Genomic DNA, 23,579 nt, shown 5'->3' on the forward strand with positions numbered 1-23,579 from the left:
GATGAAGACTTCAATTCAAGGTTGTATCTGCAGACCCTGTAGCTTCAGAGAACTTCAGACCTTTGCAATTGCTTAATCCTGGTTATTTATCACCTTATAGCTTGAGATCTGATTGTAGAGGTAGCAAGATAGAAGGTGGGCAGTTACCTGTGTAGCCTGTAGAGAGAGGATGGGGGGTTTTTTGTTTAGATCAAGTGCCTTTACCATTCGTGCCTTCCTGCTTTGATGTATACACAGTAGGGCAGTGGAACAGCTGTTGTGTTTGGCTAGATATAGACAGATTATATTTCAGGAGATCTTTAATTAAAGACAACAAGTACAAATAAATTGGTTTATATTCCACAGCTTTGCTTTAATTCTCCAAGGTTCCATGTTGAAATGTATAAACAGTGCAGTGTCAGCAGACAGGTATTTCCCTCAGAGCTTACTCCAATTCCCCATGGCATGACAGCTGCCTGAACTCTGTGCTGATGTGGGTGAGGAACCTCAGCTCCTGCCTGCAGATCCTTTCTGGCTGACAACAGCCCATGGCCAGGCTCATCTCTAGAAGCCACAGGAGCAGGGCTGCACAGCCTCCCTGTGGCAGTGGCTCTAAGGCGTGCTGGCCCCTGGAAGCTGAGCAGTATGACTGAGCTGCTGCCATTACTTATTAGAAGGTATAGCAAGTCTAGGACTGCTTTTTACTGGGTGTGACAATGTCCTTTGGACATCACAACACTGTCAGCAACGAGGCAACAGTGATGCTCTGAGCTGATACTAAAAGCCTTGTTCAGTTCTGAAGGAATGTTTGAGGATTTAGAATGACTCTTGTTTAGTTCACTTATATTTGTTAGTGATGATGTGCTGCTAGTTAGCATTTCATTCTCCTTGAAGAATTAATACACAGGACAAGCTCTCAGGAGGTGCTAAAAACAGATCAGAGGGTCTCATCAGGATTTTTTTGTTGTTTTTCTACACTAGCAAGTAGTGCAGCCCAGGAGGAGCAGAACTGTAGAGTCAGGCAGTTACCAAGGAGGACCTGACCTTCACACTACACAAGTTTCATGAGAGTTTATTTCAGACCACCAGTAGTCCAGATTTATGCTTTGTGAGCCCCCTGCAATGGATCATTTGGGTTGGCTTTAGTCAGAAACAGTCTGGTTAGCCTGCTGTGTGTGCCCAGTGCCACGGACCGTAGCACAGTAGGTGGGGACAGTCAGGAGTTTCATGCTCCTCATTTGAACTGACACTAATTTAACCATGCCAAATGTGGAATTAGGACAAGGCAAACATGAGTGCATAGTTACTGCTGCATGCTGAGACCAGAGGATCATTTAAGGTTCGGTCTATGGCATTTCTAAGAAAAATGAACACCACCAGCAGTGCAGCAGTCATGCACCCTGATCACCTCCCAGCTCTGCCTCAGTACCTGCTGCTGCATGCACAGTGCAGGAGCTCACAGTTCAGTCTGCAAGCAGCTGGCTACAGGCAAACATGGTACTATTTCTACCCCTGTAAGAGTACGAGATAGCATGGAGTAAGCATAGATTTCTCACAGCTTGGTATCTGAATATCCCTCCATCATCAGATCCTACTGTGAGCTCAGTGTAACTTCCAGAAGTGGTACAGGGAGAGTGGTGCTGTTCAAGAGTTTGGATTACATTTTATTGCAGAATTAGAAATGAGAGGTAAGTTGAGGCAAAACAACTGTCACAAGCACTGCCACAGCCTGGCCTCCAAAACATGCAGGGCTTTGACCAAAGGTCAGACCTGTCTCCTTTGCTGCATGAGAATGGTGTCTACCAGCTGGAAGTTGTTAATGAAGGGCACAGCACGATCACAGGCTGCTGTGATTGTGTGAACACCCTTCAGTGATTTCCTTGGCTTAGTACATTGCTGCAGGGAAGTTACTTACTGCTGATTCCCCTTAAGAAAGAGTGAGCATACTACTGGCACTGTGCTGTAACAAAGAGCTTTGTGGCAGTGTGTCAGAATGTCCTGTGTCTCCCAGCAGTCCATCAAACATCCCATCGATGCAGTCAATACTGAAGGTGTCAAACAGAACATAAGTGCAAATAAAATGAATACAGAGCTGCAGAATAAAATTCATGAACTCATTTCAGTCTTCAGTACTGTACCATGGCTTGCAATTATATATAAAAAAAATATGGCTGACTCTTTTCCAAACAAGAATTGTTTCTGGGAATTGTGGTGACCCCTTGCTAGAGATCCTACATCTTCTAGACAGCTAAGGCTATGCTAAGTATGTCAAGCCTTGGTTTTTACTTCATATACACAATCACATTGCTTCACAAGGACATATGGCTGAAAAACACTAAGCTGATTGTCAGAAGGCTTTAAACTTTCTCTCATTGACCTAGAGTTGAAATAGCCTGTCCCAAACTGGATGCTGTATTTGGAAGCCCTGAGTTTTTGTTTAAAAGTGAGCTGCTTTCTATCCTTAGGAGGGTTGCTGGCAGCAATGTTTACCAAGGGATAGAAACTGCAGCCTGGTGCTAGTAAGAAAGCCTTGTCTGTAATCTTACATAGCCCAGAGGGGAGAGAGGAAGAGTCAGAATCTCAGGCTCAGAGAGCTCTTACGGGGTTGATCTTGATCTTTGTTTTAAGCTGCCTTCCTCCATCTCTGGAAGAAACTGCACATTTCTAGTCTAGGATAGATTTCATGTACTGGAATTCTTCCCAGAGTTGGCACAGCTTCAAAGGGTTTTAATCTTGGCTATAGAACCCACATGCTGTTGCAAAGATCCCCAGGGAAAAATAGCTGGAAACGGACAAAAGAACAACAAAGCTCCAGGGTCCTCCAGGAGGCTGTAACCCACTGAGATGATTCCCCAAAAGCCAGTCATACAAGCAAATCCCTCTCTTTGTTCCCCATCTCCCATTGGTCACCACAAAGCATCCTAGCCCTTGGGTTCTCCACAGGACACTTGACTTTTCACAGCGTGCCCTACTGTTCCCTTTGCTGCTGAGAGCTCTCTCTACAGATGCTGAGTTAGGGCCTTAGCAGCTTTTCCTTAGTGGCATTTTCCTGTCTCTTCAAGGTCTCAGAAGAACCTTCATCTGCCAGAGCATTTCAGCCACTCACAGCAGCAAAAAATTCAGATGATCTCACCTGCTGCCACTGTACAGAGAGCCCTGGAAAGGAATGCTGAGTCCCTCCACCCTCCCTTTACAAGGATATTCGACTTCAGCCCTCTTTCAGCCTTGGCCATGAACATTGATTTCACCCCACTGATTTATTTCTGGGATGTAGGGAGGTGCACTTAGCTCAGCAACACTGAGCACTGAGGCCCCAGAACAGCACTTGACACAGCACTGAGGTATCCACCTGTGTATCTACACAGCAGGTTGATAAATTTCTATCTACTCTGCAGGTGCAAGGTTCAGGGGGTTCTGCCTGCACAAAAAAGAAAGTACCCAAGAAACTTGAACATGCATAAAATGGTGGTTGTGGAACATGATTGGTCTTTAATCTCAACAAGTTTGGTCTGTTTCTACTCAGGTTGCATTGTGAACTGTCAGCAAAAAAGTGGATCAAGAGAGTGCTGAGGTTACCTGTGAGGTTTGTTGTAGCACTGAGGAGGGCTATTAGTTGGAAAAGGAAGTTCGGTTCCAAATCAGATACGAGTTTTAACTCACAAGCCTGATCCTGCAAGTCTCACTCATTTAAGTGACTGTCTTGCTTTCAGCAAGATTGGTCCAGCCAGCAGCTCTCAGTAGCTTGAGCCAAAAGTTTTTATAGATAACTACATCCAGGCTGGAGGGGAAAGGGAGAAGACAGACATAGCAAAACTAACTCATTTTCCACAAGAAAGCAGTAATAAAAATGAGATAGTAAGTGATCCTTGCCCTTAAGGTTACTGAAAAGCTACTGAGTTAAAGGAAAGGCTACCAGGTTTGGTAATAAACGGTGTCACAGACTGTAGGCATCAGCAGCACTTACTATGGACACAGCTTCCAAGACAGAGACAAGCAGGGAAAGAGAAATGGAAAAAAGAAGAAACAGTAGAGTTTAAAAAGGGTTAACTGGAATTTTGAAAGATGAGTGTCTAAAAACCTTATTCAGCATAGAGTCAGAAATCCTTGGTGTTCCGAAATTCTGGCATGCTCCAAACCCTCCTGTTGGGCTGGGTGCCCCGTTCCACATCCTCAGAGATGGTCTTGATGTCACTGATGAACGGGGAAATCCTGGACCGAGATTTAAATGTTGTTAAGGAGAGGCTGGTTCTGTTTTTTGTGTTCCACTGCTTTGCAAGCTTCTTGGCCTCTTCCTCTTCTTTGATCTTCTCAGCAGCTTCCTGCAGGACGGAGCGGAAGAGCCGGGATACTTCCTGTGCTTCTGGTTCATACTCTGCCACAACTTGCCTGAACCTGGAAGCACAATCAAGGCACAGCTTTGATTAAAGACATCAAATTACAGATTGCTGCCAAATCACTGTGCTAGGCTTGGAACTTGCACTTTCCTGCTAAATGGGACTCCCTGGACTGAAGGGAACAACAAAAAGGAGGAGCCATGAAGATATGCCCAAGGTCTTTAAAATCACAAGCAAGCCAGGGAACGTAAGGAAGCGATGAATCACTGTTTCTTATAAGCACAAGAAATAATAGGGAGAACCAAACAAAGCTAGAAGGCAAGTTTGAAACAGAAGGAAGTGCTCTTTTCACATAACACCTATTAAACCAGAACTCAGTGCTATCAGTAGCTTGAGAAACAAAATTATTGGACAATTTGTGGAAAATGTCCCCATCACTGCTGTTTAAACACGATTATCCAAATACACGTCATTGCTTGAGGTACTCCCTGAACTGCAGCTTACCAGAAGCTCAGGACAGACCAAGGAAAGCCCCACTAGACTTCCCCTGTTTTCTATTCTTGTTCCCAATAGCATTGCCCAATGGCCTCTAGACAAAGAAAAATCCAGTCACTTTGTTTGGTAATCTTTCAATATTCAACCTTCAGTGAAGTGGTATTTCATCTTCCTGTGGATTTCTGTAAGATAATGGACTGTCTCAGCTGAAAACATCTTGGTTGGCAGCATGATACTGGACCTAATTAGATAACTCTGAATTACTTCAGTGCCTTCTCAGCAAAGAGCTCAAAATGGAGTTTTATGAAATTTATTAGGCTAGCTTAACTCCAAGGAAGTGAAGCATCACCACTGTTTATTTTGCAGTTGAGGAAGATAAGATGCAGGGCAGAATAGTTTTTCTGAAGCCACTGAATGGGCCACTGGCTGGGCAATGAAGAGATCATGCCACTCCTGACACTTTGTTGGGTGAATTGTCCCCAGCCTGGAGAGTGTGGGGTCCACTCCCGAGGCTCACACACTGGTCATGTAAATACTCTGATTATTCTGTAATAATATGCATTTGTGACAGAGGGTAATTTGGCTACTCTTCTAACAAATAATCAGTCCTTAATGTAAAATTATACCTGCAAGCAGACACAGAGTTAAACTAGTATTTCACTAAAATCCAGATATTTGTACTGCAGGGAAGCTAAAGTGTATAAGGTAAGCATTTTGACATTTTTCTCCAATGGAACTTAACAGGGATGGAAAACAGTAGGACTGTATTTAAATAAGCCTAGTACAGCAGAAGCTGATAGAGTAAGATATTGCCTCTTGGGTTTTGATAAGCCCCAGGAATGTAAGAAGAGTTCAGCACATAAGAAATTGCATTGCTTAATGGTGTGCCAAAGGACACCCAAGATAATAAGGACAGAAAGCAAGCCAAAGAGAAACCAGAAAGACTTTTTTTATGTTTATGTATTTTGACTCCAACTGTGGAGGTCTGAAATTGGACACACATCATGACACCTTGCTGTATCCCTGATATTTCTCTCCCAGCAGCTACTGGCAGCTATGGGTACAATTGTGGAGAGACCAGTGTTGCTTTTTGGGGGAACTCAGTGTCAGCAGAAGCCCCAGTCCCCTCCAGTGTCAAGCCAGAGCAGTTGGACACAAAACCTTCCAAAGTCACCAAAATATTTCTTAACTGTTTCAGCTGCTTTGGATGAATTTTAAATCTCCCTCCTCTGCCCCCTCACCAAAAACCTCTAAACTTTGAATATTTGGGTGCAAAAAGCCTCTGAGATGCTGTAGTTCATCTAGTTATACATCTAGTACTTAAGTATTCTGGTATTTAAGTTCTGCTGGTATTTAAGTACTGGCACAGTGATGCCAAACTGAATTGTGCAGAGCTTGGAAGGGCAAGAGACAATCTCTTGCTGAGGGTTAGCAGACAAGAGCAGGAACTGGGACTGTTGGACATTGCAAGCTTCCTTTCTGCCTTCTGAAGAGGCATGCAAGTTGCATTATCAAAGAGCCCAAAATACAATTTTCAAAATAAATTCATTTTTCCTTTTATCCTATTTGAAGCATAGACAAGTGAGTCCACAGAAACCCAAGTCTTCACAACATTCTTACTATTATACCACTGAAAGCAGCTTCAAATTGCAGAGATGAACTAAAATGAGTCATTCTGTTATTTTACTTCGATATGTGTTTTAAAGAGAGGCACTGTTATATTATATATATAAATATCATTACATCCTCCTCTTTTGTATTGGCAACTGTGCACCCAAAAGGCCTCCTCACTGCCTCCACTTTCAGAGGCTGTGTGTCATACAGCTGGATTGTGGCTCCAGAGCAGAGAGCAGAATGCATCAGGCTATTACTGGGCCAGTGCCTGGCTCTGGGAACAAGAGGGGAAATGGATGATGTGACAGCAAATACAACCCCTGAGCAGAGGGCTCTAATGCTAATTCCCTGTGTTGCTGATAACACTCCCAACCAATCCAGATGAAATATTTTTCTGACATCAGGGTAACTTTCCACCTGCACAGCTGTCTGTCTCTTTGTACTCTTCTTAGCTCAGTTTTGTCAACACTGCTGTTAAGATTTACCTCTAACTTTTCAGGACCAGCACCAAAACTACTCCTTAAGGATTTGAGCAGGTCTAAGAAACAAAGAGAAAGCAATCTGAAAGACTGTCAGCCAGCCACACAGCGAAAAGCCACCCTGATTCTGATGGAGAAGGGAAAGGGGATCCTTTTCTCCCCCCTAACAGGATGAACTAACCTCACTTCTTTATTAATGCCCACCTAACTTTAGTACCAGCACTTGTGTAAGGGACAAGCTCATGTAGGAAATTCTAAAGGAGTGCACAACACAAATATTTCTCAGCAGAAAAGATGGACAGGTTATCAGGGCTGAGTTCCAGCTAAACCAGTCTGTGTATGAGGGAAAAAAAATGGTTTTGCTGCAGGCATCTACACATAACCAAAGCCATCTTCCCCAAGTATCAGCGAACACCAGTTGATGTGCTGATGATCCAGCAGCCTGCTCTCTGCACAGAACACCCAGTATATAAAAACAGAAAACCACTGGAATCAAGGAGTATGGCCTTGTATCTTGGGAAACAAACTCCACACAAAGTGCTCACTGGGGTTAAGAACACAAAATTGCACAAGGCTCATCTGTCTCCTAGCACAGGTTAACACCCTTGCACTTTTACATGGGATAGTTTCAAACCAGGCAACTGCACAACCATGTCCAGAAACACCTCAACAGGGTTTCCTTAGTCATCATAAAAGCAGACCTCTCTATCATATTTGTGGAACTGCTGGTAGCTGTCCTGGAATACATCATGCGAGTCACACGGTCTGAGATGTGACAAAAACTCACCTTGACCCAGCCCAGATCTGGGGAGGGTTTATAAGCATACACAGGGATGAGCACGTTCCCCAGTCCAGGCAGTGTTTGAATCACAGTTCAAACAAATTTGTTCTTTAAACTGTGATCCTTCCATTGCTTTATAGGGCTGTCAGATTTGAGGAATCCAGCCGTGCTTGGCTCACACTGGCACTGCTTTTTAAAGCACTGTCACCTGCCTGTGCTATTCTGTAGGTCCCCCGTACAGGAGGTTCCCTAAGCACAGCCTGAACTTTAAAGACCTGTTAAATCCAATGAAAGTCCAGGGACTTAAACAATGTGCTTATAGTTCAGGGTATTCCTGAGTGCCCGTCTGAATGGGGAGCTCTAAGTAGATTTAGTCATTCAGAGAAAATGTGGGGTTGCTTAGTGCTAATAATTAGCTGCTGACTCCTGAATCTATATTTTTGAGCAGTAATTCTGGTTGTAGGGTAAAGCTACGAACAGCTTTGCTAGAGAAGGCTCCTTGACTCCCAAAGAATTACAGCATTCACACTAATTGCAACACTCACATCACATCACATCACCTCAAACTTAAGTAACTGTAAATAAATCCGTTTCTGATTTTATCCATTTGTCTTACATTCAATCTTACTAGGAAGGCCACTTCAGCTATACACAATCCATAGAAAATTACAGTCCTTAGCCTGTGATATTGATAACAACTCAAATCACCAAAATGCAGGTTTATTTCCAGACTATGAACTTTTTGTTTCCTGTGGGCACAGGAGGACAGAAACCAACTGTTTCACTTTTTCTGAAACCGAAAGAAATTAAACAGACTTTAACTGGCTCTGAGTAGGGTTAAAGCTCTCAGTAAAGATGGGAAAAATCTAGCATTTTTGTAGCCTACATACTATTCTACTTGTTCAGTTTAACCATGGCAGTTAGGTACTACAGGCCTCACCAAACTCACTGTCATTCCCTTCAGTTTGCTCCTGGATTTAATTTTAAATAGTCAGCAATCTCTAACCCAGTAACCTAAAGCTAAGTTACTCCTGAATGCAATGGCTTTATTTGCATGAGGTGAATCAGAGTCTCTAGATATCTGATGCTATTTGCAGTGTATTTGAATCCTTCCAGAATTCCAAGAGACTCAAAGAGAAGTTTCTATCGACCCAAAATACAAAATAGGCAGTCTGGATCTGAAAAAAAATCCCTTTCATTTGTGAAGTGCTCCTTTCCAGCCTCCTCCACATCTAAAGAAACAAATCTGGAGAAACTTTGCCTCTCAGTAAATGAGCCCATACCCACAGAAAAGGACAATTTGGGTAATCATTTAGACCTTTAGAGAATGAAGTGACATCTCTGACAACTCATATAAAAATGTTTTGTTCTGGCTTTGACTCTGAACTCAGATTCTTACAAAGAAGGAGACCTTGCATGACACAAACAAAACAAACTCTGCAGTCTTGCAAGATGCCTGCTACTTGTGTTATTTAAGAATTATGTGCTTGTTGAGTGCAAAAAGGACTTCAAAAAGGACATCAGCTCTTCAAATGTCTAAAATGGAAGGGAAAGGATCAAGCTTACTATTTCAGTCAGAACCAAGGACTTCAGTAGGGTACATGCTCTGCATTTCAATTTCCCAATGCAAGCTCACAAACTTTTTTTTGCTGGAAGATTTTTCTAAAAGCTGCTACTTATTAGGAAGTCACAGAGTACTGGGGAGAAAACATCAGCAATGCAATGATCTTGTTATTAAAGTAATTCACTAGAAATGTGGAAGTTTTATTGCATTCCTATTATACTAATCTTGTAAAATTTTGAGGAAGTTACTGAAATCTCCATTTTGCTTCACTTTCTGAGAAAAGAATTTATCCAGTTTTGGCTGTCTTTCATTTAAATTGCAGGCTGTATATTTTTTCTTTTTTTTTCTCCTCTACATTTTCACCTCCTAACATGGTAAGCCTCATTCTTCTTCTTTGTTATCTTCACCAGCAATGAAAATTCCATGGAATGACAGAGCTCTCAGTTAAAAGGTAGAAAAGAAGAGAGGTCAACTCTTAACATTTCCAACACAAAATGAAAGGATTATTGAATGAAAATAGGACACGTTAGCTTGAGACAAGCAAAACACAGTTTTTTTATAACAGAGTTGTAGTTCAGGAGTGGAACTCTGCCACAGGGTGCCAAAATGTTATAAATTTACATGTGTTCAAAAAGAGAAAAGCCTCCGCAGCCTAAACAACTGAAAGAAAAAGGCCCATCAGCCAGTTATGAACAGAAGGTCCACTTGTGGCTCCAAAAGTCTCTCAGTTTCAAGGGACAGTAAGTTGCATGCTATATATGAGGTATAATTGTCCCTGCTGTTGGATTTGCTTCCTTGACCTTTGCTGTTTTCCTTACACTGATGCCACTGGCCACTCTATCACATACAGACTGCACATCAGATCAGCCAGACCTTTGATGCAATCCAGTTCCATCATTTTTGTGGCTGTGATAGTCCCTACTCAATCACAGAACTGAACCAACAAAGGTTATGAAACCATCTTTTTTTTTTTTAGTGTGGCTCTGCTAAGCACACAAGCTCTGTAAAACGTGCCACTTCTTGAATCATAGTGTAATACAATTTATGACAGCACCCTATTTGTAAGAGGAGTTTTAAGAAGATGGTTTTAGCCTTTTTCAATCGTGCCCACACAGAGTCCACCAACGTTGTTGAGTACATTTATCTACTGCCATCAGTATGCTGAATCCTGAGCAACAATGAACAACCATTACAAGCTACACTGAAATCACACATCTTGCATGATCTGAATCAATCAAAAAAGAAACATTGGAGCAGCAAGTTGTATATGGTTCAGCTTAATACTTTCCTGAAGAGGATGAACCTTGGGGCCCCCCCACTCCAGCAGCTGAACCTTGCTGGAAATGGAAATAACCTGTTTGCCAGACAGGCCTTGCTCAGTGGCCCTGGGGATGATAAAGACAGCTCTGAATCCCAAGGGTTTGAAGTGGCTTGTTTACAGCATAGCTTGGAGTTATACAAATACAAGGCAGATGCTGTTCCCAGCAAATTTTCACTGCAGAGGTCTTGGTCATTGAATGACCCCAAATCACTGCTTCTGCCACCATGGCAACCTTTGCAAGAGCCAGGGCTCTGTGTGCCAGGTTGCTTCCAAGGTTCAGCCCCAGGGAAGATGAGGGCTAGAGAGGTAATTTTGGCATTCTTTCCTGGCTGCATCCACTGTAAGACAGAGGACCAACTATTTCCAGCTGCAGTTGCAACTTTACAGTTGCAGTTCAGATGCTGTAGATTCATTTGTTCAAGGGAAAACAAGAGCCAGTATATGCAGTGATGGACTGCAAGGTGCTGAGAGCCCTCTAGTATATGTCCCGCAAGGGCTGTGTTCACTCTAATCCCCACTGAAGAACATATTTGAACAGGGGAAGTTGATTATAAAGGCCCATTTCACAACTTCACTTTGGCTAAGGTGCACTTCAGGGTTACCATTCCTCACTTTTCCAAGTTTGCCTTCACTGTGCCAGGTGCAGGAGTTTATCTTAGAACAGCCACCCCAAAAGGAAAAGAGCCACACCCTTCCCTTCCAGCCTGGATGCTACAGCAGGCTTAGATCAATTCCTAAAGGCATTTTCACTGGAGGTCACTCAGCTGGCAGGCAGCAATCCTAAGCCTAGCACCTGAAAGGTTCAACAGCAAGCCCGAGAAGCTGTGCCTACATCTACACTACAGAAGTCAGAGGCACCACTTGGCTGTTCAAGCCAACTGCATGCCCCACCTGCATCCCATGACTCCACATCTAGAGTGAAGAGGGAGGGCAGGGAAGGGAGACATACTCGGGGAATACCTGGCTCACAGGCTGAAAAAAATAATAGCACCTTTTGGCTACTTTGGATACTGGGGACAAGTGCCTCAATAGACCTGCTGCACAGCTTAAATCGAGGAATGAAGGCTCCAGTGAGAGGGGGGAAACACCAAAGGAGGTTGTTCAGAGGCTGTGGAACTTCTGCCCTCAGAGATATTCAACAATGGACAGGACAAGGCCCTAAGCAACCTCATCTAACTTTGAAGGTGGCCCTACTCCAAGTAGGAGGTGGAATGACATCCCTCTAGAGGTCCCTTCAAACTTCAGTTTCTCTAAGATTCTAAAGTCTGAAGCAAAAAACCCCATCACAATACAGAGACGGTACCTGTTTGTCAGGCAAGGTAAAGCTGCTCCAGCTACTCAGGAGCATAAAGTACTCAAGCCAATGTCAGAGGGAAAGGACATTTTGTAACTTCTTGGAGGAAATGATGTGTTAAACTGACTTAAAACATTAGATTTCCCTTCTCTCACAAAGATACTATCCGAGCATGACTGGTGATACAGGATGGCAAGTTTTGGTTCTGTTGGCCCTAGCAACTCTCACTCTCCCCTCACACACCATAAAGAGGAAAGGGGGAAAGGAAAGGCCTTTTGCTGTACCTGAGGATGACAGGCCCACAGTAGGAAGGGTGTATCTTGGTGCACATGTCCTCCAGCTGCAGGCGCTCCCCGGGGCTGATGTCGTAGCTCTGCTTTGGGTAGCTGACCAGCCAGCCGTAGTCCACCCCGGTCTTGATCTTGCGGTACTCGTTCTCCCGCTCCCGCTGCTGCTTCTCCGCCTGCTTGATCTGCCAGCTCAGCTCCATCATGAGCGTTTCCACCACCATCTCTGTGGGGTTCCTCTGGGAAATGCGGCTGGGGGGCTCATTCCACCTGAACCAGGATGCCAATGACATAATGCTCTGTGTGTCTTTGCTGGGAGCGGGTTGAGGGGAGAGAGGGAGAGAAAAAGAATAGTGCCATCATCAACACACCTCAGCTGAGAACATTCTTCCCCCCCCCACCCCTCCAGTCTGTTGTCAAAATTGTCACTGGATAACCACTCAGAAATAATTGGGACTGAGCACCTTGAGAAATCTCACTTGTAGCCTCCAGCCTGCTCAGAGGGTGAGACAGAGGGTGAAGAGGCACTGTCTCCCTAAACTTCCACTCACCATGCAATTAAAATGAGTCACAGTCCTTACACCTTAAGTCAGATTACAAGGATACCTTGCTCCCTTCAGGCTAGGCTGGGGAAGCATTCTCCTGCCCACACATGGGCCTTGGGCTCGCCTGGCTGAACCTTCATGGGAGGGCATGACCTTGCAGCAACCCTACCCGTAAAAACTCCATGTGTGCAGTCAAAGGACTGCTGGGAGCTACATTCTAGCCAGGAGATTCTTAGAGAGGAGGCAGGATTAAGTGACCTGGTGCAGTGGGTTGAAGCTGATGCCCACCAAGTGCTCATCAAAGCTGCCCTATCACTCCCTTCCCCAGCTGGAGAGGAGAGAGAAAATGCATTGAAAGGCTCACAGTTTGAGATAAAGACAGACAGACATCATTGAGCAATTATTGTCAGGCACAAAACAGACTCTACTTGGGTATATTACTTTGTTACTAATCAAATCACAGTTAGATAGTGAGACATAAACCCAAATCTTAAAACACCTTCCTCCAGTCTTTTCTTCTTCCTGGGCTCTGCTTTACTCCCAGAGTCTGTACCTTCTCCCAGCCAGCAGTACAGGGGGATAGAGAATGGGGGTTGTGGTCAGTTCACTAAACGTTGTTTCTGTACTCCTTCCTCCTCAAGGGGAGGACTCCTCACATCCTTCCTCTGCTCCAGCATGGGGTCCCTCCCACGGGAGACAGCCCTCCATGAACCTTTCCAGTGTCAGTCCTTCCCATGGGCTACAGTTCCTCATGAACTGCTCAGCCTGAGTCTCTCACAGGGAGTGCAGTCCTTCAGGAACAGGCTGCTCCAGTGTGGGTTCCCTGTGGTGTCACAAGTCCTGCCAGCAAACCTGCTCCAGCATGGGCTCCTCTCTCCAAGAGGCCGTGCCAGAAGCCTCTTCCATTTTGGTCTTCCCATGGGGTCACAGCCTCTTTTGGGCATCCAGCTGCTCTGGCATGGGATCCCCCATGGGCTGCAGGTGGATCTCTGCATCCCCTTGAACCTCCATGGGCTGCAGGGGCACAGCTGCCACACCATGGCCTTCACCATAGGCTGCTGGGGGATCTCTGCTCCATTGTCTGGGGCACCTCCTGCCCCTCCTTCTGCACTGACCTTGGGGTATTTAGAGCTGTTGCTCTCCAACATCCTCACTTCTCTCTCCCAACAACGTCTGCTCTTTTGCCTTTTCCCCTTCTTATATCTGTTATCCCAGAGGTGCAACCACCTGGACTGATGGGCTCAGCCTTGGCCAGCACAGGGTCCTTCCTGGAGCCACCTGACATTTGCTTTGTCAGACATGGGGGAAGCTTCTGGCAGTGTCTCACAGGAGCCACTGCTGTAGCTGCCATCACTACAAAAACCTTGCCACACAAACCAAATACACCTGGGGAGGTTTGCTGCTGCTGCTGTAACATCAGCAGCAGAGCTCTCCCCTGCCTGGGCAGCACTCACAGGGGCCTGAGCTACAAGGCCAGACAGAGCTTTAACCACTGCTTAGCAAATGTATTGCTGCATGCAGCACAGGCTACACCATCTTCTACAAGCTGAAGTCCAGTTATTTGCCTTGCTGCAGAAGCACTCCTTCAGCACTACCACCAGTGCAAAGGGAACTGAGGCTGCTCTGAGAGACAAGCAGAGGCATACTAAGGTTTAAACTGTTATTACTTTTAAGTGAGAGGTTTCTACTGCTGGGGACTTACCCAGCACTTAGAACAAATTGCATCAATCAGCTCAGAAAAAGATGGAATTAACTCTCCACCCAGCTAATCCCTTCATGTTGTCCCTTCAAGAGGACAATGCATGGAACAAAGTTATTACCTATTGTACTTGTGTTTAAACACAATGGAATCCAAAACAGGCACTAGGGAGCTGAACAGGAGCAAAACAGCATCTGTTTCTTCACACAGTGCACTTACGTGCCTTGTTGCTCCCTTCCATTAGCCCCTGGGGAGAAGGGGTGGCACAAATGATGATTGCAGCTGGGATTACAGAAAGGCTACTCCTGGCAGCAGCCCAATCAGGACATGGCGTCAAAAGTTAACATGAGGGCAAAGGATTAAAGAGTCTGATTCTGCAGGGCCTGAGCAAATCCTCACTATTGGGACACAAGCATGAAATGGAGAAAAATATGCTTTTGATTTAAGTTTCCACCTTGGGGGCTAGGGCCTTTAGTGACAATAAAAATCACCAAAAGCTCATAACACAGTACTCCCACTAGAGCTGAGAGTCATGAGCTCCCAGACTCCCTGGACGAGAAATGATCAATAGGATTCTGCCATGACTGTAAGGAAAAGATGCTTCCATGCATCATTCACTTGTCATAAAGGAGCCTGTTCTCTTTCAAAAACATTCATACTATGTAAATGTATCACACCATGAAAGGAAAACGCTCCAAAAACCTGGATAGTTTGAACAGTGTCCCACATCTGAAATTATTTCTAATGCTTAGGCTTTTCTACAATCAGGAAGTTTTCCAACTGCATGAAAGGACTGCTTTCTCTAGTGCTATATCCTACCTCTCCCAGCAAGCAATACCAGTTTCTTCAGAAGGCAGACATAAAAGGGCTGAAAGCTTCCACAGGTCACAGATGCAGCTACCTCAGAGTATCAGGCTGCAGGTGCTCTCCCCATGAACAGGAGCACCTGGGCAGGTTTACAGCACTTGTACAGGAGAGATCGCTGCAGTGATCACTGCCTGTGCCCTGGAGCATCAGCTGTGATTATCCTTGTGACAGCAGCCTTACAGCCAGCAGTTGATGCAAGTACTCCTGCTCCTGTGTCATCCCAGTGCTCTGGAGGAGGAGGAGCAGCCAGTCCTGCCATTTGTGTCTGGCCAGGGTGACTCCAGCTCACACTTCCCACATTCCCACGCAGAGCGCCGGCGTCTGCCACTGGCTCGCTCATCCGAGACACAGGAACAAACTCAGGCTGGAACTGATGTGCTGACAGCCTCAAATCCATGATCCTGCCACTCCAGCATGTACCTGGATCTTGCTACATGGTGGCCTCCACTCACCATTTACACATCATTGAGGATGAAGACCTTTCCCTTGGTCTCATCATCCCCTGTGTATCACTAACAAAAGTAAGGAGCATAACAGGCCACAAGCTGTTGTAAATAATTTAAAGTCTCCTATTTCTTTTCAGCTTCTGTGATGACAGTTATTTTTGTAAGTTGTTACAGGTACCATTATTATTTCCATTTGTGCCTTTATCTGATGAAGGTGAACATGCCCTTCTGTATTTTAATTCTGGCTATGACCTGGTCTCACATTGGTTTAACTCTGCTGACTTCAGTGGCATTAAGAGTAAATCAGTATAAAGTATTACAACTGAGGAATGCCCTTCCAGCTATTCTGAGCTCACCAGCTGTTTCATTAGAAGAGGAGCAAGAGAGGAATTTAGTGGTCAGACTGGGAAAGAGAGCAAGGAAATGTGGATTTTTCATTATCCTGGGCTGTTTTTACTGCCTCTATGGTTTTTAGTTCCACAGGTCTCCCTAAAAGCAAGGCATTCTGCGTGAGAACCATTTTACCTAGCACTAGCATCACAGAGAATAAGCAGAAAAATATCTTGGATAGCTTGTCTGCTGATACCAAGGCCTGCTGAACCTGAGCTTTGCCCAGTCCCAGAGCTTTCAGAAAGCTCTGGTAAAAGTCAGAATTGCTTTTGGTTTGGGAACATGGATACCTCTGACCCCAAATGGGGTTTTCACTTGACTGCCATAAAAAAATCTGCTTCCAGATTAGAAGAATATAAAGAAGGAAAACACCTCACCTGCAGCTGAAATGGCCTGTTTTCAAATGAAGGAAAATCCCATACAAGCATTTCATGCACACTGGCAGCTTGTGCTGGCAGCTCCTAAGGGAGTCTTGTTTGTATGAGATTGTTTCCTTCCCCTTCTCTCATCCATCATCTCCTCTTTTTGAGAGCTGGCAAGTGGCCATCTCTATTTAGCAGGCTCAACAAGCCACCACTCTTCCCACCACTGCTCTTAGCAGCCTGCAGAAGATGCTGTGGGCTCCATTAATTGTGGCTGCTGGCTTTAATTTAAAGTTCACAGGCAGGCTAATCATTAACTGACTCAAAATGGCTTTCCCATGTGGAAATATTGAAAGGACTCTTGTCAAGATGTGGACAACTAAAGAAAGGCAAAAGTTACATACCGACCTTCATATTGGGGAAAAGAACAAATTTATACTTTGCAAGTGTTCACATTAATATTTAAACATTTATAACACATATATATATATGTTATATATATATATAACATTTATATTTAAAAAGAGACATTGCCCCAGCTGTATACAGACCTTTCTGTTGCACACTTAGTCTATTTTCTAATTCCTTCCAAGAGGCTATCCTGGGAGACACAATCCAGTTGATGAACCACTCTGGTGTTATTCAAGCAAAATTTATAAGGGGTTTGTGTAAATTCCACTCCAGAAACAGTTTTCTGTGTTTCAAGACTTTGGTGTCACTGACCCCAGACCTTTGTCTAGAAGACAAGCCTTCTCCTAACACTGTTGGGTGCAAGTCTGACCAAACACCTCAGAGATTTAAGCACACATTTAGCCTAGCTATGCTAAAGTCTAGAATACCTCTCTCTCTCTCACACACACACACAGAGCCTCTGAGGGGTTGCTTCAAATTTTAGCAATTGTTAGTAAGTCCATCTGAGAGTTTTTCATGTAAATGCTTCCTGTTAGTTTTGCCTTTCTTCAAAACTCCTTTTTGTTCTCTACACTGCCAGCAATTCCTGCGTTTTTCTCCTCATGTACTTCGCAGCTTTCTCCATTCTTTTCTCAGGGTATGTTCTAAATTTCACCTCATCTTTCACGTTCTTACCTTCTCCCATGTTACCCCATGTGATTCCCTCTTCTTGTTCCAAAGAACGCACCACAGAATCATCAGAAATATCAACATTCACATGCCTTATCTGTTTTTTCACCTTCTTTAAACAGGATTTCAGTCCTTCTTAGCCCTTTTACCACCAAAGGGAGTATCCTTGGCCTGCTCTCTGGCTGGTCTTTTGCCAAGTAGAGGCTCTTCAAACAACCTGACAATCTCCTCCAGCCTCTTGCAGGCTGGATCACCACTTGCAAAGACTTGTTACAGCAGGGCTGCTTTCTGGTAAACCATGGGTCAATCAGCAGAGCCAGGTTACAGTATAGAAAATGAACTCCTGAGAATAAAAAATTCCTTTCCATTGATCCTTCTCTTGGCTCCCAGCTTGTAACGCCCTCCAGGATAGGAGAGAAGTATGCAGAGGGTGGGAAATGTGCAATTTGGAAAAAAAAATGAGAGTAGAATTGGACTCTCTACAAAGGTATGTCCTCTGTTTGACAAGTCTCCTGTGGTTTGTCTTCGCCTTCCCAGTCCAGGAGTGCTGCTGACAGTCCTGTGTGACTCTCAAGAACCTTAGGGGTGTGGTGATTGTGTAGGAGCAGAAGGAGAAGCCTTAAAGAGGTGAGGTAATAGAAGCCTAATCCATAATCCAGTGATGTCAATAGACAGGTTGTCACTCAGCTGTAGGCAGATTTCCAGAAAATCCGTCATCATCCACTCAAAGCACACCAACAAACTGGGCTGAGGAGCTGGGAAGTGCCTTCCCTCCCTCCTTGTGGGTGGTGGTTCCTTACAGCTACAGTCAGAGAGCAGAATTTGCTCATGCAAAATACTCACTTAGTCTTTTTCCACACGTGCCAGGTCCAGGGTAACAAACAAGGAAATTTATTTCTAAAGTGGGTCACATCTCTGAATTGTCCCCATAACTGTACTTTTTAGAAGACACATAATCACGGGGAGGAAAGACAATGAGAAACCGCAGAGCACATTAAAATTTCTTTTAAATTATTTACTTCTTTAGTAAAGTTTGGACTACATTGTCCAGGAAAGTCCAGTGTCTTTCAGATACCAAAAGGTATCAAGTACTTGCTTGGACTGCAACTCATAGGTAGATTGAAACTGGTTTGGCTACACTCATCTCTGAATTCTGTGCTACCTGATGCAATGTTTAACAAGCTGCTCAGGCAGCAATTGTGGTCATGGCTGTGCTGCTGGCTCTATCTGCATGAAGTAGCATTAAGTAGCAACAGCATCAAAGATGAACCTCAAAATCTATTTCTCTTGTGATGAAGATATTTTAATTTTGTTCCAAAGAATCTTAGCAACTTCTTCTAATTAAGAAACTGCTGCCAACACCTTCTCAATTTTATTTATATAGTCCACCATAGCTTTGTAAAAGAATCCCTGTTCTCTGTTCTTCACCACTTTCTGCTTTGTTCAGCCTGGAGAAGAGGACACTGAGGGGACACCTCACTGCAGTCTATACTTTTCTCACAAGGAGAAGCAGAGGGGCAGGCACTGATCTCTTCTCTGTGTGCCCAGTGACAGGACCCGAGGGAGTGGCCTGAAGCTGTGACAGGGCAGGTTTAGCTTGGGTGTCAGGAAAAGGTTCTTCACCCAGAGGGTGGTTGGGCACTGGAACAGGCTCCCCAGGGAAGTGGTCACAGCACTAAGCCTGACAGAGTTGAAGGACCATTTGGACTACTCTCTGGGGTACATAGTGTGACACTTCAGGATGTCCTGTGCAGGAGCTAGACTTCAATGATCCTTGTGGGTCTCTCTCAACTCAGGATATTCTGTGATTTTATTTTTTTTTTACTTGCCATTATTCTCTCCATACAAGAGCATTTTAGCTTACCAGGGCCCAAAGAACTCTACTTCCTATCTGTCTGGAATCTCCTTTCTTGTTCAGTGACATGGAAAGCTAAGGTGTTTACAGCTACTTGCCATGTGATTGTAATCTCACTGGAAATTATTATAACCTCAGCCTGAGATGCTACAAGGCAATTAATGCTGAAAAAGCAGTAGGTAGAGCTTGTCAATCAAGAAATTTAAAAGCAATGCAAATACCATGATATTAACACAGCAGCATTCCTCATTCTGACCTGCAAAATAAAGAGAGAGAACTTTGGAGGACATTCAGGGGTTTGCTTATAGACCACAGCAGAAACCCTGTGTTTTGCCTTATAAGCACACCGATAACCCTGTTGTGATGGACACAAGCTATTTCTGGACTAAAAAAAAAAATGAAAATCACAGCGGTTAAAACGTTTTCAGGTACATGACCCTGTTACAAGTAGCAAGGAGCTTTGAATAACAGAAGCTCAGGGGATGAAGCGAATGCTTTAAATGCAACCTTATTGTCAAGTCCTCGTGGTTGCAGGTGTTTAAGGACAGCCAAGAGCACCTGGCAGCAGTGTCCAGGAGAGAGCCAGCTGCGACAGGGCACCGTGGCACCCTTGCACGGCAGGCAATGCCTGTCTGTCCCCAGCAGGGCTGTGCTCACTGTCCGACCTGCCTGTCCCGGGCTGACAGCTCCTGCTGCTGCCCGGCTCTGCTCCCAAAAAAGCCTGACAGCCGTGCTGCTGTCCAGCGTGCAGCCCCCTTTCTGTGGTCACTTTTCTCCAGCAGCCTTGGCATTGTCAGCATTATAGAAAGGAGCTGGCTCTTTGTCTGCCGTGGTTTCCAAAGAGAGTTACAAGTCATTTAAGCCTTTAGTGGAGGTGCATGACTAAAACGTGACAGGAGGGCAGTCAGAGCCAACCAAAGAAAGGTGCTGCAGGACAAAAAAGAAACAAAAATGGTACTATTTCTACCAAAGGAAAGGCCTTCTGGAAATACCACAACAGCAATGATATACGTGAATATGTCACATTTTCTACAGCTGGTAGCTGGTACCCCTCACAATCTTTTTTTTTTTTTTTTTTTTTTTTTTTTTTTAATGAAACCCTTTAAAATTGAGAACACACAAAAAGTGCTGATCTTATCTCCCTAGCATTTGTGTAATTTGTAATACAATCTTAGAGCTTCAATCTTCTAGAAAACAAGTCTATCTGATGCGTTTTACCGTCTGCATTTTGATTGCAAGAGGGATAAAGAAACAAGAATTCAGTGCAAACTGTGGCCCAAGTTCAGGTATGAATGAGAAAGATGTTTTTCAGTCACTAACTAAAACACAATGAGAAAAGGTAGCTGATCTAACAGGTACAGCTTCATGATCTACAGCAAAGCTGCACAAACGTAAAACAGATTTGCCTCGTTGAAATAAGTGAGAGATCTGTTGATTAACTCCAGATGAAAATCCAGTCTACAGATCTTAAAGAAAGAGTGAAAGAAGGGCCCAATAGCTTGGAGCTCTGCTAATGCCTAGCACTCTCTACAGAAGATAATCTTTGTGTTATCTGCAGAAGCAAAAGGGTGGGTTCTACTCAAATCTGCTCATGAAGCAGAGCAGCATTTTGCACTTTGTCTACTTATCAAAACAAATGAGTTCCCTTTGTTGAAAAACAGGACTATTTTCACGCCAATTTCTCACTCATGCATGAACCAATGTTTCTAGTAGCAACCATAAAAAGACTCTGTCATACAACTTACACTAAACTGTTACCTAAACCTACAGAAGACAGGAAGTTAAAGCACAGTGAATTGCTCTGTTTGACAGACTTGTTATTAAAACTCCTATATATTGCTCAGATCTTGCCATGGTGGATCAAACACACCTTCAGCTGTACACCTTGCTTTGATCTCTGCAGACTACAAAGCCAGGTTTCCAGTCATGACAGAGGGATGTAAAGTATTTTTCACCATTCATTCAGCTGGGTAAATGAGAGTTCAAAAGGTAGCACAGACCCATAGCTTTTCTGTCATTAAAATCATTCAAACCACCAGAAAAAAGTATTCTGCAATAAATCTGTAATAGCATCTGATGGAAGGCCCCAATACAAAAGGCTTTCAGATTAAAAACTCCGAGAGATCCCCAGCTCATCTTTCTCTATTCTACTACTAACTACACAATGTTATTAAAGGGGCAGTAATGTCACAGATCAGAGTTTCTAATACTGTTATCCACTGCAGATACTCATCTATAGAGTTATATAAAGAGATTGAAACTCTGACCCAAAGGCATATTCCACCTGTCCTCAGGTCCTCTGAAATTTATTTATTTATATATTGTGGTGAAAGCCAAACTAAAATGGGGAGGCGAGATGTGCATTCTCCATCCAGACTGAGGATTGATTCTCCCGGGAAAGCAGGAATAGCTCATAGCATCGTAAGGTGAGAATGCAAAACAGACACCTGTACATTTCTGTTCAGGACTGAACCTTAGTTACAGTATCTACCAGAAAGGATATTGACCAAAAGTCCCCAAAGTCCTGCTCTGCCCTGATTCACTGCAGAACTACTCCTACAGTGAGAGTTTTCTCTGTACTGCACAATACTAGGACCAGTGCTAAAGTTTGATCATTGTGACAGGAGCTACTTAAAAATATACATTGTTCTAAAATCAGCAACCAGAAGAACCAAATTTATAGCTTGAAAACTTAAACTGTATTTATTGGGATCACCCACAGCACTGGCAGAGCTCTGGGAAGGCTCATGGAATAGCTGCATGTCCCACCTGCAGGCACAGAGAGAGCAATCTCTGTGAGCAGTGAACAGCACTGCCCTCACATAGGTTTTAATCAATGTATCAGCACCAGGACATGTACAGTGTGTTCCATCCTTAGTTACACTGCCATCACTCAAAAGTTGCCTGGCTGACCCTCGTGGTGCCTCGCTGGGGTTATCAAACACTGCACTTCCACACTGCAGACACTTAGTAGGGCAGGTGTGTCTAATCGGAGAGATTTTTAAAATGGCATAAACCAAAGGCAGCATCAACCACGCTTTCCTCCTCGACCGCCTGTCCTTATGTAACCAGTCACCCAGCGCTGATCCGGGACCCGGGCACAGCCCGGGAGAGCTGCCGGAGCATCCTGGCCCCTTTCCCTTCCCTTCCTTTCCTTTCCCTTCCCTGCCCTGCCCACCCATCCCTCCTCACCTTTGTCCCCAGCGCTCCCGCGGCTGGTGCGGACAGACGGACCCCGGACGAGGGGACCAGGAGGAGGACGTGGCTTGAAGTCAAGCCCTCTAAACTGGCACAGCCTGCTTAAACCCGCACTGGGGTATGGATTAGCCCTGGTGACGAGATATAACAGCTGGGCTTACGGCAGCGCTGTGGAGCGATTAGGGCTCGGTCCAGCACCTCCACACACACACACACACACACACACACACACACACACACACACACACAGAGACACACACAGGCTCCCGGCAAAGCGCCGGCCCCGCTCGGCTCAGCCACACTTCGGCAGCGGTTTAAAAGTCCCTCCAAAACACGAAAACTTTGTGGGGTTTTCTAACCCGCAGCTGAGGCGGCCCTGTGAAGAGACGCAGGTACTTGAGGGACTTTGTGCCGGCGGTTCGGGGGGTTCGCTCCCGTGTCCCCCCGGCCCAGGGCTGTCCCGGCGGAGGCGGCCGCCCCCCTCCCTGCCGGGAGCCGCCGGGGCCGGGCGATAACAGGGAAAAGGGGACAGCCCAGCCCCGGGATCTTGGCCGCAAAGACAGCGCTGCCCCCGCCGGGCATCCCCTCCGCCCCGCCGGGCACCCCGCCCGCCGCCACCGGCCGTGTCCCCAATTCCTCCTCCTCCCGCTCCTCCTCCTCCTCACCGCGGTGCCCGCTGCCGTCCCGCCGCCGGCCCGGCCCGGCCCAGCCCAGCCCAGCCCAGCCCAGCCGGGGCAGCGCCGCTCCTGCCGCCGCCGCTCCGCAGAAGTTGAGCGGAGCCGCCGCCGCCCGCGCCCCGCCCGCGCCGCCGTTCCCATGGCGACCACGGGAAGCCCGATGGGTCCAGGAGCTCCGCCTGGGCATCCCACCGGCACCGGCACCGCGTCAGACCCCGCGGGGACTCGCTGCTGCAGATTGAATTTGCACCGGCAAATAAATAACGGCGCGGAAACTGGATCTGTTCATTCATTTCTCGCCAAGTCCGCTGG

At 45.3% G+C, this 23,579-nt stretch overlaps 1 protein-coding gene across 3 annotated transcripts; it reads right to left on the minus strand.

The window, feature by feature from the left end:
* Positions 1-356: 356 nt before the first annotated feature.
* RD3 (RD3 regulator of GUCY2D) lies at positions 357-23,304 on the minus strand. Of its 3 annotated transcripts, none has more exons than XM_083858081.1 (3): positions 23,256-23,304; positions 12,146-12,460; positions 357-4,371 (listed from the first exon to the last, which is right to left on the minus strand). In XM_083858081.1, the coding sequence occupies exons 2-3, from the start codon at positions 12,439-12,441 to the stop codon at positions 4,074-4,076; spliced, it is 594 nt and encodes a 197-aa protein (XP_083714207.1). In that variant the 5' UTR covers positions 12,442-12,460; positions 23,256-23,304; the 3' UTR covers positions 357-4,073. The 3 variants fall into 3 exon arrangements, with proteins under 3 accessions (XP_083714207.1, XP_083714208.1, XP_083714206.1); XM_083858082.1 differs by lacking the exon at positions 23,256-23,304 and adding an exon at positions 22,585-22,664; XM_083858080.1 differs by lacking the exon at positions 23,256-23,304 and adding an exon at positions 16,473-16,715.
* Positions 23,305-23,579: the final 275 nt, after the last annotated feature.

Source organism: Zosterops lateralis (assembly GCF_965231275.1).
Source record: "Zosterops lateralis genome assembly, chromosome: 3".
NCBI lineage: Eukaryota > Metazoa > Chordata > Aves > Passeriformes > Zosteropidae > Zosterops > Zosterops lateralis.

Excerpts from the sequence above, each read along its gene's own strand:
- RD3 (XM_083858080.1), bottom strand. The coding sequence starts at position 16,528 with ATGAAATGCTTGTATGGGATTTTCCTTCATTTGAAAACAGGCCATTTC. Across the intron at positions 12,461-16,472 it reads ACAGGCCATTTCAGCTGCAG|CAAAGACACACAGAGCATTA; the intron begins GTGAGGTGTTTT and ends ACCCGCTCCCAG. Across the intron at positions 4,372-12,145 it reads TGTGGGCCTGTCATCCTCAG|GTTCAGGCAAGTTGTGGCAG; the intron begins GTACAGCAAAAG and ends TTGTGCTTCCAG.